This window comes from Phoenix dactylifera, chromosome 2 (assembly GCF_051530095.1).
Source record: "Phoenix dactylifera cultivar Ajwa chromosome 2, Ajwa_hap1_PhDact_Kaust_v1.1, whole genome shotgun sequence".
In the NCBI taxonomy this organism is placed as follows: domain Eukaryota; kingdom Viridiplantae; phylum Streptophyta; class Magnoliopsida; order Arecales; family Arecaceae; genus Phoenix; species Phoenix dactylifera.
Window position 1 is genome coordinate 54,496,598 of NC_143191.1, and position 13,805 is coordinate 54,510,402.

At 41.6% G+C, this 13,805-nt stretch overlaps 2 protein-coding genes across 5 annotated transcripts; one reads left to right on the forward strand and one right to left on the reverse strand.

Moving 5' to 3' along the window:
* The first annotated feature begins 1,411 nt into the window (after nucleotides 1–1,411).
* Nucleotides 1,412–4,818, forward strand: LOC103721014 (receptor-like protein kinase ANXUR1). Its single transcript, XM_008811033.5, has 2 exons — nucleotides 1,412–3,511; nucleotides 3,702–4,818. The coding sequence occupies exons 1-2, from the start codon at nucleotides 1,488–1,490 to the stop codon at nucleotides 4,567–4,569; spliced, it is 2,892 nt and encodes a 963-aa protein (XP_008809255.4). The 5' UTR covers nucleotides 1,412–1,487; the 3' UTR covers nucleotides 4,570–4,818.
* A 140-nt stretch (nucleotides 4,819–4,958) lies between these two features.
* IREG3 (iron-regulated protein 3) lies at nucleotides 4,959–13,480 on the reverse strand. 4 transcript variants are annotated; one of them, XM_008811036.6, is made up of 14 exons: nucleotides 13,030–13,423; nucleotides 11,784–12,003; nucleotides 11,592–11,655; nucleotides 10,781–10,905; nucleotides 10,625–10,714; nucleotides 10,285–10,464; nucleotides 10,122–10,196; nucleotides 8,996–9,097; nucleotides 8,799–8,910; nucleotides 8,572–8,718; nucleotides 7,907–8,013; nucleotides 7,713–7,826; nucleotides 7,218–7,517; nucleotides 4,959–5,479 (listed from the first exon to the last, which is right to left on the reverse strand). In XM_008811036.6, the coding sequence occupies exons 1-13, from the start codon at nucleotides 13,182–13,184 to the stop codon at nucleotides 7,224–7,226; spliced, it is 1,785 nt and encodes a 594-aa protein (XP_008809258.4). In that variant the 5' UTR covers nucleotides 13,185–13,423; the 3' UTR covers nucleotides 4,959–5,479; nucleotides 7,218–7,223. The 4 variants fall into 4 exon arrangements, with proteins under 4 accessions (XP_008809258.4, XP_008809257.4, XP_017701652.4 ...); XM_008811035.5 differs by lacking the exon at nucleotides 4,959–5,479 and adding an exon at nucleotides 5,568–5,894 and having other exon boundaries at nucleotides 13,030–13,480; XM_017846163.5 differs by lacking the exon at nucleotides 4,959–5,479 and adding an exon at nucleotides 5,568–5,894 and having other exon boundaries at nucleotides 7,197–7,517.
* Nucleotides 13,481–13,805: the final 325 nt, after the last annotated feature.

Consider the following 13,805-nt stretch of genomic DNA (forward strand, 5'->3'; position numbering starts at 1 on the left):
GTAGTGGCATTTGGTCCTTCATGTGGGATAATGGTGATCGGAACCATACTCTACCGAAAACCTATTCTCAATGGGCGAACAAGTGCTTTTCTATCCTTGGCATAGACTTCAATGGCAGAAAAACTTAGCATTTGAAGATTTCGGTCAGCTTCAAGTGGTGGTCCGTGAGGTCTATCAAGTAGCAGTGCAACTTCAGCCAACGGATGGCCTTTTCACATGTTGAGGCTTGGAAGGGTATAAATTTTAGTCGGACCAGGTTCACTGCTGAGTTGGTGGATCCATCCAACCGTGAAGCAACACGCACAAATGTGCATGTATCACGCTCTTTTTCTTTTTGTCTGCCATTTTTTGTATTGTTGTATAGTTGGATTGGTCCACAAGCTCAGTAGTGAACCTAGTCTAACCAATAACCACTCCTTGGATGGTGCAAACTCTCCCTCGGTATCTACTTTCAAAAGAAAACCAATGTTGAACAAACTGCCATAAAGAGATCTTGCATTGCAGGATGTGGATAGAACACTACCAAGCCGAACATTAGAATAGTTTTCTGGACTCTCTCTGTTTCTCTCTCTGTGTGTATTTGTGTGTGTCATGGATATGAGGATTGTATGCCAAGGTCCCTTTCCTTCCCATTGGACTAGATATAGAACCCACCTCTGCCATACTGTTCTAAGATTTTCTTATCAATTTTTGATACCCTACTCAAAAAAATTGTACATGTTGGAATGGGGGAAAGGTGGTCAAATTATGTGTGGAGTGACTTGCTCGATCATAAGCAAACTATAAGAGGCAAGGTACTAGGCTTTAACAATAATAATAATGGTAGCCGTAACAAGTAACAATGATAGTACTTGTAATAGCAATAACTTTATTGATAATATTCAGCATCTTTCTCCTACTACCCCAGGTCGGGTGCCTTCAACCACGTGCTGGCGATGTGCTCACGTGCTTCGGGGCGATTCTTTTTTCTCCAACAGTTACCTTAGGTTATAATTTCATATAATAAAATATTAACATCATGTCTTCAATTTCCAAATTTTGAAGGTCCGAGTCAACTCAAATCCAACTTGAATTCCAACGAAACAATAGGCTTCCTTCAATCTAGGTAACCCAGAGTATAACCATTTAGATTATTTCTTAGGTTTGCTCTACCTAAACAAAACTGAACAACTTAATCATACTCGACCTGACCTAACTCGTCCCAGTCTACAATGCATTTAAACAAATTTAAAAAACTTTTACCATTGAATTGATTCATATAACTATCATTTTGCCGAACCCAACTTACCCAAATTGGCACCACCCTAGCAAGATACAATGATTCAGGTACATTCAACTGAACACAACCTAGATTTTGGCTTCTTGGCTGTTGCCTTTTCTGCTTCCTAGTTCTCCAAACGACCATAACATCCCTTGAAACATTGGAGAACAGCCCAAATTTTGAACCAAATACCACACCATTGTTGCAAAGTCTGGCGTTCGGCCAAATGGATGCACAAACCGTTTTTTTCCACGGTCTCTTGAATGAAGCATTTCTCGCCATTCAATACAAACCGAAGCCATCCGTTTTTCACTCTCCTCCCCTCAAATCTCTCAACGATCAAAGCACTGCGAACAAAAAGAAAAATAACCAACCAAAAAAAAAAAAAAAAAAAGCTCTCCCCTCTCCTCCATTCTCACCCAATCCATGGCTTAGTCCAATCCCAATTCCCAAAAAAGAGCCCTCGCCGGCGTACAGGAAAACTTTGACCCCCCATCGTTTCCTTGTTTTCCTGTACGCCATGAAATCCATGCACATTTCCTTGCTCGCTCTCTCCTCCTTCTCCCTCCTCCTCTCTGTTCTTTCCGCCCCGCTTCCGGACACCTACACTCCCACCGACTCCATCCTCCTGAACTGCGGCTCGTCCGCCGACGGCACCGACGCCGACAACCGGAAATGGGCCGCCGACAACGGCTCCAAACTCCGCCCCTCCGGCAATTCCGCCGCGGCGCAGGCCGCATTCCAGGATCCGTCCCTCCTGTCCCCGGTCCCTTACATGACCGCCCGGATCTTCACATCGGAGTCCACGTATAAGTTCGCCGTCTCCGACAAGGACCGCCATTGGATTCGCCTCCATTTCTATCCATCCACCTACAACAACCTCAACCCGGAGGATGCCTACTTCTCCGTCACCGTCTCCGGTGGGATCACTCTCCTCCGCAACTTCAGCGCGCACGTCACCGCTCAGGCACTGACGCAAGCCTACATTGTCAAAGAATTCTCGATCCCGCCTTCCTCCGATGGAGCTCTCAGCCTCACCTTCGCACCCTCCGACAAGCACCAGAACCCATACGCCTTCGTCAACGGAATCGAGATCATTTCGATGCCTGACATCTATTCCGAGCCGGCCGACTTGGTCGGCTTCTCCGATTCGACCGTGGATGTCGGCAGATCCGCGCTCGAAGTGATGTACAGATTGAATGTCGGTGGGCAGTACATTCCGGCGAGCAATGATTCCGGGCTTAGCCGGACTTGGTACGACGACTCGCCGTACATATACGGTGCGGGTTTCGGCATCTCCTTCGCCGCTGAAAAGGATCTCCAGATCAAGTACCCGTCGGATGATTCGAAGTACATCGCTCCCCTCGATGTCTACCGGACGGCGAGGTCGATGGGGGCCGATAACGCCATCAACCTGAACTACAATCTCTCATGGGTCTTCCAAGTGGATGGGAACTTCACCTATGTCGTCAGGCTGCATTTCTGCGAGCTTCAATTGGACAAGCCCAATCAGAGGGTGTTCGATATATTTGTCGACAACCAGACGGCGACTGCCGCCGCCGACGTTCTCGCATGGACGTCGGAGAAGGGCGTGCCGGTTTACAAGGACTACGCTGTGGCCGTCGCCGGCGGACCTGGGGACAAGCAGCTGTGGGTGGCACTGCATCCCTCGGTGGCGTCCAAGCCTGAGTACTACGACTCCATCTTGAACGGCTTGGAGATTTTCAAATTAAGCAACGCAGGAAACCTGGCGGGGCCGAATCCGGAGCCGTCTCCGATGTCCAGGGCGAAAGGGGAGCAAGATCGTGAGTTCGGGAAGGACTCATCGACCAGGACCAAGATGATCGGCGGGGCGGCCGGCGGCGCTGCGGCGATCGGGGTGCTCGCCGCCATCTGCTTCGCCATGTATCAGCGCAAGAAGAGGATCGACGGGGGCGGCTCTACGGGCGGCTCAGGTTGGTTGCCACTCTACGGAAACTCTCACACATCGACGATCTCCGGAAAGAGCTATGCCTCGAGCCATCTGTCGACGATGGCGGCAGGCCTATGCCGGCATTTCTCATTCGCCGAGATCAAGCAAGCCACCAAGAACTTCGAGGAGTCGCTGGTCATCGGCGTCGGAGGGTTCGGGAAGGTCTACAAGGGAGTCATCGACGGGGGGCTGAAAGTGGCGGTCAAAAGATCGAACCCGTCGTCCGAGCAAGGCGTTCACGAGTTCCAGACCGAGATCGAGATGCTCTCGAAGCTCAGGCATGTTGCTATCACCCCTTATTCCAAAAGTTTAAGTTTATAAAATTAAAATTTTTAATAATACAATTAAAGAGTCCCGAGACAATGTTCGAATTCAGGATCTTTACTTAGACATCAAGTTAAAATCATCACTTATTCCAAAAGGTTAAGTTTATGAAAGATTTATTTATATATTTTATATTTTCTTAAGGCACAAGCATCTAGTCTCGCTCATTGGGTACTGCGAGGATGACGGCGAGATGATCCTAGTCTACGACTACATGGCTCATGGAACGCTAAGGGAGCACCTGTACAAGAGCGGCAAGCCTCCGCTCTCATGGCGGCAGAGGCTGGAGATTTGTATAGGATCTGCGAGGGGGCTGCACTACTTGCACACGGGAGCTAAGTATCCAATTATCCACAGGGATGTGAAGACGACCAACATTCTTTTAGACGAGAAGTGGGTCGCCAAGGTCTCGGATTTCGGGCTGTCGAAGACCGGGCCGACGATGAGTCAGACTCATGTCAGCACAGTGGTGAAAGGTAGCTTCGGGTACTTGGATCCTGAGTACTTCAGAAGGCAGCAGCTGACGGATAAGTCTGATGTCTACTCCTTTGGGGTGGTTCTCTTTGAGGTCTTATGTGCGAGGCCAGCATTGAATCCAAGCCTTCCAAGGGAGCAGGTGAGTCTCGCTGATTGGGCTTTGCACTGCAAGAAGAAGGGATTTCTCGAGGATATTATTGATCCAGTTCTTGAAGGAAAGATAGATCCAGAATGCTTGAAGAAGTTTGCAGATACAGCAGAGAAGTGCCTCTCTGATCAAGGTGTTGATAGGCCTACTATGGGGGATGTGTTGTGGAATCTAGAGTTTGCTCTTCAGTTACAAGAACATTATGAAGGAGGGAAACCGATGCCGACCGGAATCGGTGCGGACTGTAATTCAGTTACCAGCAGCAGCAGCTTCAATGGCGGCAGCCATACTGAAAGCCTTGGTGGAAGGAGCGGAGCGAGCGATGAATCTGATGGCCTAAATGACAGTGTAGTGTTCTCTCAGCTCATCAATCCAACAGGGCGGTAATATGTTTCCATTGTGTTTCTCCCAGCTCATGAATCCAGGGGGATGATAAGAATATGTCTATATAATGCTTGGATAAATCAAGATTTATCTTCGACCAGTTTATGTGGATGATTTTACTGGGCGTATTAGAAAATCTTCGGTGGTTTGTATTTTCTTTTTGATACTTGTCCATTTTTTTCCTGCACCGTCAGGCTCTTGAAGCTGATAGCAACACGTATTTAATAGTATAAGCGAATTCAGACATTCCCATCTCAAGTCCTATTGGCATCTATTATTCATGCATACTCAGTAAAGTTCTCCCAAGTCTGTGTCTAATATTTTTTATCCTGTTTTACTTTTTAACACAATGTCTGTAACCTTGTGTTCTAAAGTTCGTCAGATTCTCATGAAGCATAATTAGTAGTTAGTTCATTGAAACATAATATTCCTACTAAGTACTGTAGCATCCCAAAGTGATTACAAACGATTACAGCTTATTGTTTCTTCATAACGCCATCAAAGGATGACAGCAATACCTCTTGAGTGGAAGGAAATATGTGGAAGAAACATAGCTGCATATATGTCACAGCTTTATGCTTTTGCGTATTGCTGATGTATAGTTCTCATGCTACAAATTCAGTTCTGGATTTTTCACAATTTCTTGTAGTGCAGGTATAGAAGGTAGAGGCTGACTTCATGGTTACTTATCCCTCAAAGCTTCACGATAAAAAAGAAAAAAAGAAAAAAAAAAGCAGCAGAATACAAATTCTCTTTCTGTTATGTTACAACTCCTGCATTGTGATTAGTATGAAAGCATTATGGAAGTCAGGTGCTCTGGAGAGAACAAAAATTTTCATGTGATTGGCTCTCTGTAATCGTCAAGGATAGGTTGGCTCGAAAGGGATCGCATGTGGATCAATGATTGGTCTACCTGTAAACATGAGGCACAAGCATGCCTTACAGAGAGCTTGTTCAAAACAGACTACTGTACAGATAAAGAATTTGAAACACACATCTGGTTCTGACAAAAGAATTATTTTTTGCATCGCATTTGTTTCCACAACTTTAGTTTACAAAAATGGTGATACATATAATTGTATGAAGACGACAATTTTTGAATTGGAGATCCAATTAAAATGTTGTGATATGCATGTAGGTTTGGTTTTACATCTATATTAGAAACTTTGGTGCGGTTAGAAACTTCCATAGCAACTGTGAGAACAACCACTGGAGTGATAGCTATCCATTTTAACTCCCCAGCTGAAGCAACAGCGGTTCTCAGATTAGCCTGACACACCTTTAGCATCATAGGCAACCTCTTGGTCAAATATCTAAAATCTGCCATTCTGCATGCAGTGAGGCCACAAGCATCCATGAAGGTAGTCAACTTTTGGTAGTCATAAATATAAGTCAGAAAATGAAAAGTATAAAAGCCGATAAAAAGGAATTGCAGCCCAAACTAAAATGACCTGTTTTGATGATTCCCAATGAGATAGCTACAAATGCATAATATTTTGACACTAAGGCCCTATTTGGATACCGGAGCAACTTATCAAGCAGTAACATATGCTCTAAACTATGTCTGAGAAAGGCAAGAGTTTGAAAGAAGGGGGGTGCTGGAGCAACTTTCTCAATGCATTCTAAGGGCGCCATTAGAATGAAAGAAACAGCAGAAATAAATCTTGCAGTTGCCACCAGCTCGCTTCCTACAGTCTGTGGCCTCTTCATCCAATGGACCTCTGCTGCCAGCCAAACAAGTGTCAAAGATTCAACCTGTCTGGCACACCATTGGCGGGCTTCAGTGAAGCTCCTTCCAATAAAATGACATCCTTGGCCATTTCATCTCTCATTGCCACCATCTCCCCTCTTCCCTCATCTCTTCTACTTCCTTTTTCACTGGCCTGTACTTTTTTATCTTCTTCTCTACTTCTCTCTCTTATAATCTTTGATGTCAAATTCCAAAGGAAATCATGGGGTGGGTCACGTTGACCCTCCTCTGTTTTCTACATACATACATACTATGTATGTACGTATGTAATATTGGTGATTCCCAATGAGACAATGCATCTGCTTAGTAACTTAGATACTAAAAGATGGCCAGATTATCAAAGCTAAGTTGGATGACACAGCATGCTCATCAACTACGAGTTCCAAGAATCTTTATAAGCTATTAGTGATTTATAATGAGACAGTCACATGCATCTGCATAATAGCTTGGATACTGAAAGATGACCAGATTATTAGGGCTCTGCAGTTTTGCAGTTGGGTGACATTCATATCCTCTTTAACAAGTTACGAACATCGTCATAAGTTATTAGCAAATAACCTCCTTTTGGTACTAACTTCGGCTGGAACATTTTTGAATGTAGAAATTTGGTAAGTTAAAACCAATCAACATGTCAGAAATATTTTGCAAGCATATTCTAATGGCATCAACAACTGCTACTACTTAATGCATGGTGAAAGCCAACATCCCTTTTGTTATTAATGGCAGCTTACCATTCTTAAATTTAAGAAGTAAGAGTTCCCTTAACATGAGTTTAACATCAATGCAAAAGAGAGCTTGGTGAGCTATATGCCAAGTCATTTTTTTTCAATAATCATGAATTAATACAAGTAAAAAGAGATAAAAGCTAACACAGCAATACCAAGAGCATGGAAGACTTTACTGTGCATTATGTCTGAGGATCAAAGGTGAAGAGTTTCCTATGCTCGTCTGTTGGATTAGCTACCCATTGACAGAACATCCATGCAGCCCCAGCTACCGAGGAAACAGAAAGCATGGCCAGAAAACCAAAATGGGAAACATCATTTGCGATTATAGCAACACCTAACATTACAAACTCGGCTAGGCTTGCAATTGAAACTTCCGTAGTCCCTATCAAATTTGCTTTGGCAGCAGGAATCCCAGTTTGAAGAATTTGTGTCCCTACAACATCATATGACATATGTCCCAGCCTTGATAATACCTGTAAAAAGATATAAAAATAATAAAATAAAATGACATTATCCTGGAAGATTTTAATTTAAGATAATTCAGGTGGTACTTTAAAAAATAAAAAAGAACACAAAAAATGTGATGGTTCTAGTCTATCGTTAAAAATGATGAAAAGTCTGCTTGTGGCAAAAACATCAAATACTGGAGAAAAGTTTGTGATGCTTACAATTAGAGAGAGGAAGATAAATAGTGGAGTTTGCTGGGAGATAGAACCAGTCCAATACATAACAACAGCTGCTGTTAGAAGTAAGGCTTGAAAAATTAATCCAGCTGCTCCAGCCTGTAAAATTAAGCTATTTGTTATTAATCAGCCTTGTTTGAAATCACAAATGACAGTATTTGGGGTGGGGTGGGAACAACCTTCAAAATGCCAAGCTTTTTCACTAGAGTAGCAGATATGCATGTTGCGGCAAAGCCCATGATGGAACATAATCCACTAAATCCACCAATAATAGATGGGTTTATCCCTGTTAGACATCAACAACATGAAAACAATGTGGTAAATATGAATTTTGGGTGAGAATTGAAACCAACCAGACTGATCCAACCTATAAAGATTTTGCTGGTCAAAGAACCAAAACAGGTATAAAAGACCAAATATAACATGAAGAAAATAATAGCAACAAGAATGCACATCCACCAATTTTTACCAAATCAATTCTACAAGAAAACATAACTAAGAAAACAATCCAAAGAATGCATGTACTGTCAACAGAATTCTGGTTTTAAAAACATAACTGGAACATGCTAAAATAGCTTTTGGTTAGAAGCAGGTCACTTTTTTACAGACAGTTACGATGACAACTGCTAGGAACCTGATCATCAAAAACTGAATCCTTGATATTCAACAATTCCAAGACAATACATGGAAAATGCACAGAAATTCAAGTATTTATTTCTTACAAAAATCATCATGCATGAGAAATAGCGATTCCAATAAACAATGAGACATCAAATTATGATTAATGTCCAAGCCAGATTACAGCCAGAAGGACAAGACAGAATGATAAAAAGGGAAAATTTACCATGATGCATTAGGAGTGCTGTCATAATAGCACCCGGTGCAAGAGCTATATTGAAATAAAGAAGCACATATGCAATACTTGCGGGAAGAACAGGCTGATGCTTATATTCCTTCCAGCCTTGTCTGATGGCATCCATTCCATTTTTCACTGAAAAGTTAAAGAGCATTAGAAATATGATCTCTAATTTTATTTTGGAAAAGCACACATTTTCGGTTAACTAGATTCACCTATCTTCCCAGCATCAGGCGGAGGTCTAGCTCTGTCAGACTTATCACTAGGATATCTAGAGCAATTAAGAACATCACCAGAAAACCTATTGACTAATTGCCCCAGTATAACCTGCAAGAATAAACGTGATGAATAGGAACCCAAGGATGCTATTATAGCATTGAAATATCACGCAAGAAAGCCAGAAAATATTTACCAGAACAGGCAGCGAGCATATCATTAAACAACAAGCAATCTTTAAGCAGCTCACAGGATTGTGCTTGGACAATAAAATGCCAAAAAGTGAAGCACCAGCTATCTGTAGGCATGCATATAAATGACATTATATATGAGGGATTAATCATCTAAGACAAATCTGCAGTTAACTATTTTGAATCTGGAGGACGGGAAATGACAGAAGGGAAGATATCAAATCAAGTACAAGTCAAATTACGAAAGAAACATTACAAAAAAAAATCAGCGCACGATATCAAATGCGATACCAAAATTTCATATGGTATTGTCTGTTGCCACCAGAATATTACAGGGAGGACCAGCCGGACAGAACATGAATAATTTCTTTGAGAGGCCAATCCAGCAATTTATTTTGAGGAGTAACATATTTAAATAATAATATTTGGAAATGTGTGTCAATGGAAAGAAGCATGCATGGACAAGTTAAAGACACCACCATAATTACTAGCAGCATAATTAGCATTTCCTCACAGCATAAATGCCCCAAGCATGAGGAATATGCCACTTAACTCAGAGATTCCTAAAAAAAATCCAAATAAAGCCATTTATGCATGGAAGTCACCAAAACGAAAATCTTTTTTTCAGATTCATTTGTGAATAATTACCCAAAAAATTAAAAGCGGTACATTCTTGATATCTAAATACTAAATATATCTATTAAATAAAAGGTGAAGAAGACAGCAATAATTGGCGAACCTAGGAATTTCCAAAGAATAAACCAAACAAGTAACTTTATGTCAACTATTGTCACCATGCATCATGCAGCAAAATGATAAAAGATCAAACAAGCCAAGCATTTAAAGAATTAGCAAAACCATACAAATATTGGGCTTTTGCAGTTTACCATATAATAATTACATTGTAAAGGCAAATTTAATCTCTGCGAGTACAAAATGCATGGCAAAAGTCATAAGCCTCGATTCTTTTAAGTGTCTGAAGGCATTTTAAATATATAATGAGGTATGGCCATCGAACAAATATTTTCATAGAAATTGCATTTAGAGCTGAAAAGATCTATGGCAGGATGAGCCCTTGAAAAATATAACAGCATTGGTTTAACTAATTATAAGCAGCAGCGAATTTTTCACCTCAGAAAGAAGATCGATCCGACAAAGCATGGCATTTGCTTGGGCTAGCGCAACTGGCCTGTTTGTGCCTGCTAACTTCACAGAGAAACAGGGCATAACATAAACATAATTACAGCTAAAAATATTGATTTAGGCAGCAGCGAAGGTAAAAACATCTAATTACCAGCACAACCCAATCACGCTCCATGGAAACCCCTAATGCCAATCCTGCAAGCCTTTCTACTGCCCCAGCTACTACCAGTACAATAAACCAAGGTTGGAGAAGCACAGCAGACGTAGTAATGCGGCGTGTGGTGGTGAGAGCATATATGATCATTGCAGCTGACAATAACTGAGCAGCTGTCTGACAGAATGAGGTTGTTAACAAACACATTATCCTTGTGAGGAACCATAAACAGTGGCTCAACATTAACAAAAAATTATAACTAAGCGCATGTAATTTATGGAAGCTCGCTAACCTAAAGGCATGAGATACAAGAATATTTAGAAGGAAATTAGCATACCTGGAAAAAATTTAAACTGAGATATGCTGGAACTCTAGGAAAATGATCCATAAGTTTGCCAACCATTGGAGCCCCGATGAAGATTGAAAGCTGTGTATCATGAAATTTGTAACCACCTTCTTTTCAAAATTCAAATAAGTTAAATGACTTGTATACCTTTGTGAAGAAACCCACAACAGCCACAGGCAACAAACTTGGATGAAGAATTGCAACAGAAGCAGGCCAAGCAAAGTTCCACAGTTGTTCCACCAAATTTCCAACCGAGCAGCTAGCATACAAAGCTGAAACGACCCTTTATATATTACAAGAATGTTGTGACAAAAGATGCCATATGGCATGACTAGAACACTTACAAGTCATGTATATCTATGATGATAAAAGTTAATATTAGGTGAGCTAGAGGGGAAAATAAGAACATTTACTATAGTGCACTTAGGAAATGTTTATTGCATAGAGAGTTGTACACTTGTAATTTATTATGTTTCAGCTATAACTATATATATGCATATGATGTTTAGAAACTTAGCTGTGAAATTTACTAAAAGAGGAGATTTCACCTTTTTTTCCTTGGCCTTCCATATGGCTGCTCCTAGGGTGGCAGTGAAGAGTGGTACATCTGGATCTGGTATTAACTTCTGCTACAAGTTAATACCAGATATACCACCCATCACTGCTGCCTAGGAACAGCCGAACAGAAGGCCAAAGAAATTCTAAAACTAATATTAAATAGATGCCAAGGTTGGTCATGATTAAATGAATTTTTGCCAATTCCTGACGTTAAATCTTCTCAAGAAAATTAAAAGTGATTTTAGATAGATGCTGAGGTATTGGTTATGAACTTATAATTAAATGATTTTTCACTATTTCTCAATATATCTTTCCAGAATAAAAGTAGTAGGGAAGGGGCTTATAGCCAATAAAAAATATAACAATAACATAAGTTACTTTAACTGAAAATTTTTCCTACCATATAAAGCTGCAGGGTGAGCTGGAGTGGCTGCTAGTGTTTCCTGTTCCCTTTCAGACAAAACCTGAGGAGTGAAATTTTAAATATGAATGAATTGTGTTAAGCTACTGACTAGCAAATCACATCAGCTAAATGTGCTCTGATTTTTTAGAAAAGATGTAATTAATGTGAATATAAATAAGAACACCATACCGGCAATGTTTTAAAATGGGATTTTACATGGGTCTCTTCCGTTGCTAATAAGGGCTTGGAATCAAGAATATCTGGTGCGACATGTATATATGGAATGGTGCAACCTGATGGAAGGGATGGAAGGCATCGAAGGTCTTCTGAGACCTCATCCTCAGTTGCCGCATTTTCAAAATCGATGTCAACATTCGTGATAGAGCACTTTGAAATGAAGTTGCCCAACCTGGTAAAAAACTCCAGAGATGTCCATCAAATGCTCTGAAATCATATGTTATTGCAACAAGGATACAGAACAACATCAGACATGTTCAGACAGATGTACGATACATCAATAAGGTGCTAATCATTATTTTCTAGAAATTAAATCCAAGAGACATTCAGGTAGAAAATGTCAAATCCACAAATATGTAAAAAAATAAAAGAGATTTTTATTTTATTTTAGAATGGCCTCCCTGTTCCATATAATAGCCTGACTGGTGAAAAGAGTGCACTCGATCCCTTTCTTGCCAAAAACATCTTTCTACTCTCTCTTTAATTCAACTTCATTCTCTATACGATAATCTCCTCTCATCCTATTTCAGCCACTCGAATCAAAACTCTTTTCTTTCCCCTTATCTTCTTCTTTATCTACTATTCCTCCTGCTCTACCAATTTATTACAGTTCTATATATTCTTGCTTACAAACTCATCTAAGAAAACATTCAATAAATTGATAGTTCTTTCCCAAATTTTAGATAATTCTTTCCAACTTTCCAACTACTTGTCCAATTCTTGATCCATGAAAGTAGAACTATCCATGGGCTAATGTATTGGAAATTATTATGACACAACAGCAGCTACATCAACGTTTAAATCAAAATAAGGAGGCAAGCTTCCAAACGATCCGTCAGGGTCAGGCCTTATACATGGAACTGGGAACTGGGAAATGAATGCTGAAACATTTCAAAGTAAGTCAAGAAAGCCTATAAATAAATACAATGACGGATTATAGAACTTCACTTGATCACAAGCACCTTGACGCCCAATCAGAGTGGCCTCCATACTATCCAAAAACAAAAATCTAATAACTTTACAGTTCCACCGAATTTGGAGCATAAACCATGGTTGGATATGCATTAATCCTGTACAAGAACTAGTTCCACATAATACCCCAACCCCGAACCCAAAAAATAAAAATAAAAAGAAAAGATTTTTCCAGCTCAAAACTATAAAACAATCGGAAACCATCGATTCGATGACAGAGACTCACCTGTAAATCGAGCACCCGGGGGGCCTCGGCCTCAGCCGTCGGAGGGATATAAGCCGGCGGCGAGGCGGAGCTCCAGAAGAGAGGAAGGAGGGGCGCGGCGAATGCGGCGGCAGAGCAGAAGTAGAGCATGAGGAGGACAGGATAACCAACCCCATGGGAACTTGAGGAACCTGGGATCGCCGCCGTGCTCGTCTTCTTCCTGCCTACTCATGCAGCCCTCGCCGGCGAGCAGTGGCCACGGTATCCACACTTGTTCCACTCCCACCTAGGTTTAGGGTTTCGTTCTTCCCCTCTCTGAGATCTCTCCTTCGATCTACCCTCATCTAATCGCAAGCAAGAGAGAATGAGGCGCCAACGGAGATGCCGAGAAGGCCCAACCGCCCAAGACTGGTATAGGATACCTTCCGTGCCCTCGGAGCATTTTAATCCGTCAGATAATGATCAGACGGTTGACATTTTGGAAGTTCTTTGGAAACTTGATCACGCTAATGCTGTGTGGCGACAGCCAAAGAGATTTACGGTGTGAACGCATAGACATTGTATGCGGATAAATCGTGTCCACCTATATATTACGTCCCGTAAGGGCAACGCTGTCTCTTATTAATTAACGGATGAGACAATGTGTCGCATATAAAATGTTATGCGCGGGGACGAAAGAAATGGTTGTCCGTGCGTGCACCGGGAGGAGGGTTGGGGTAGGCGTTGCCGTTCTCGAGTCCAGGAGTTTGGCGAGCCGAGATGGTTGGTCGGATTCGGTGTTCCCTGTGTGAGAGTTT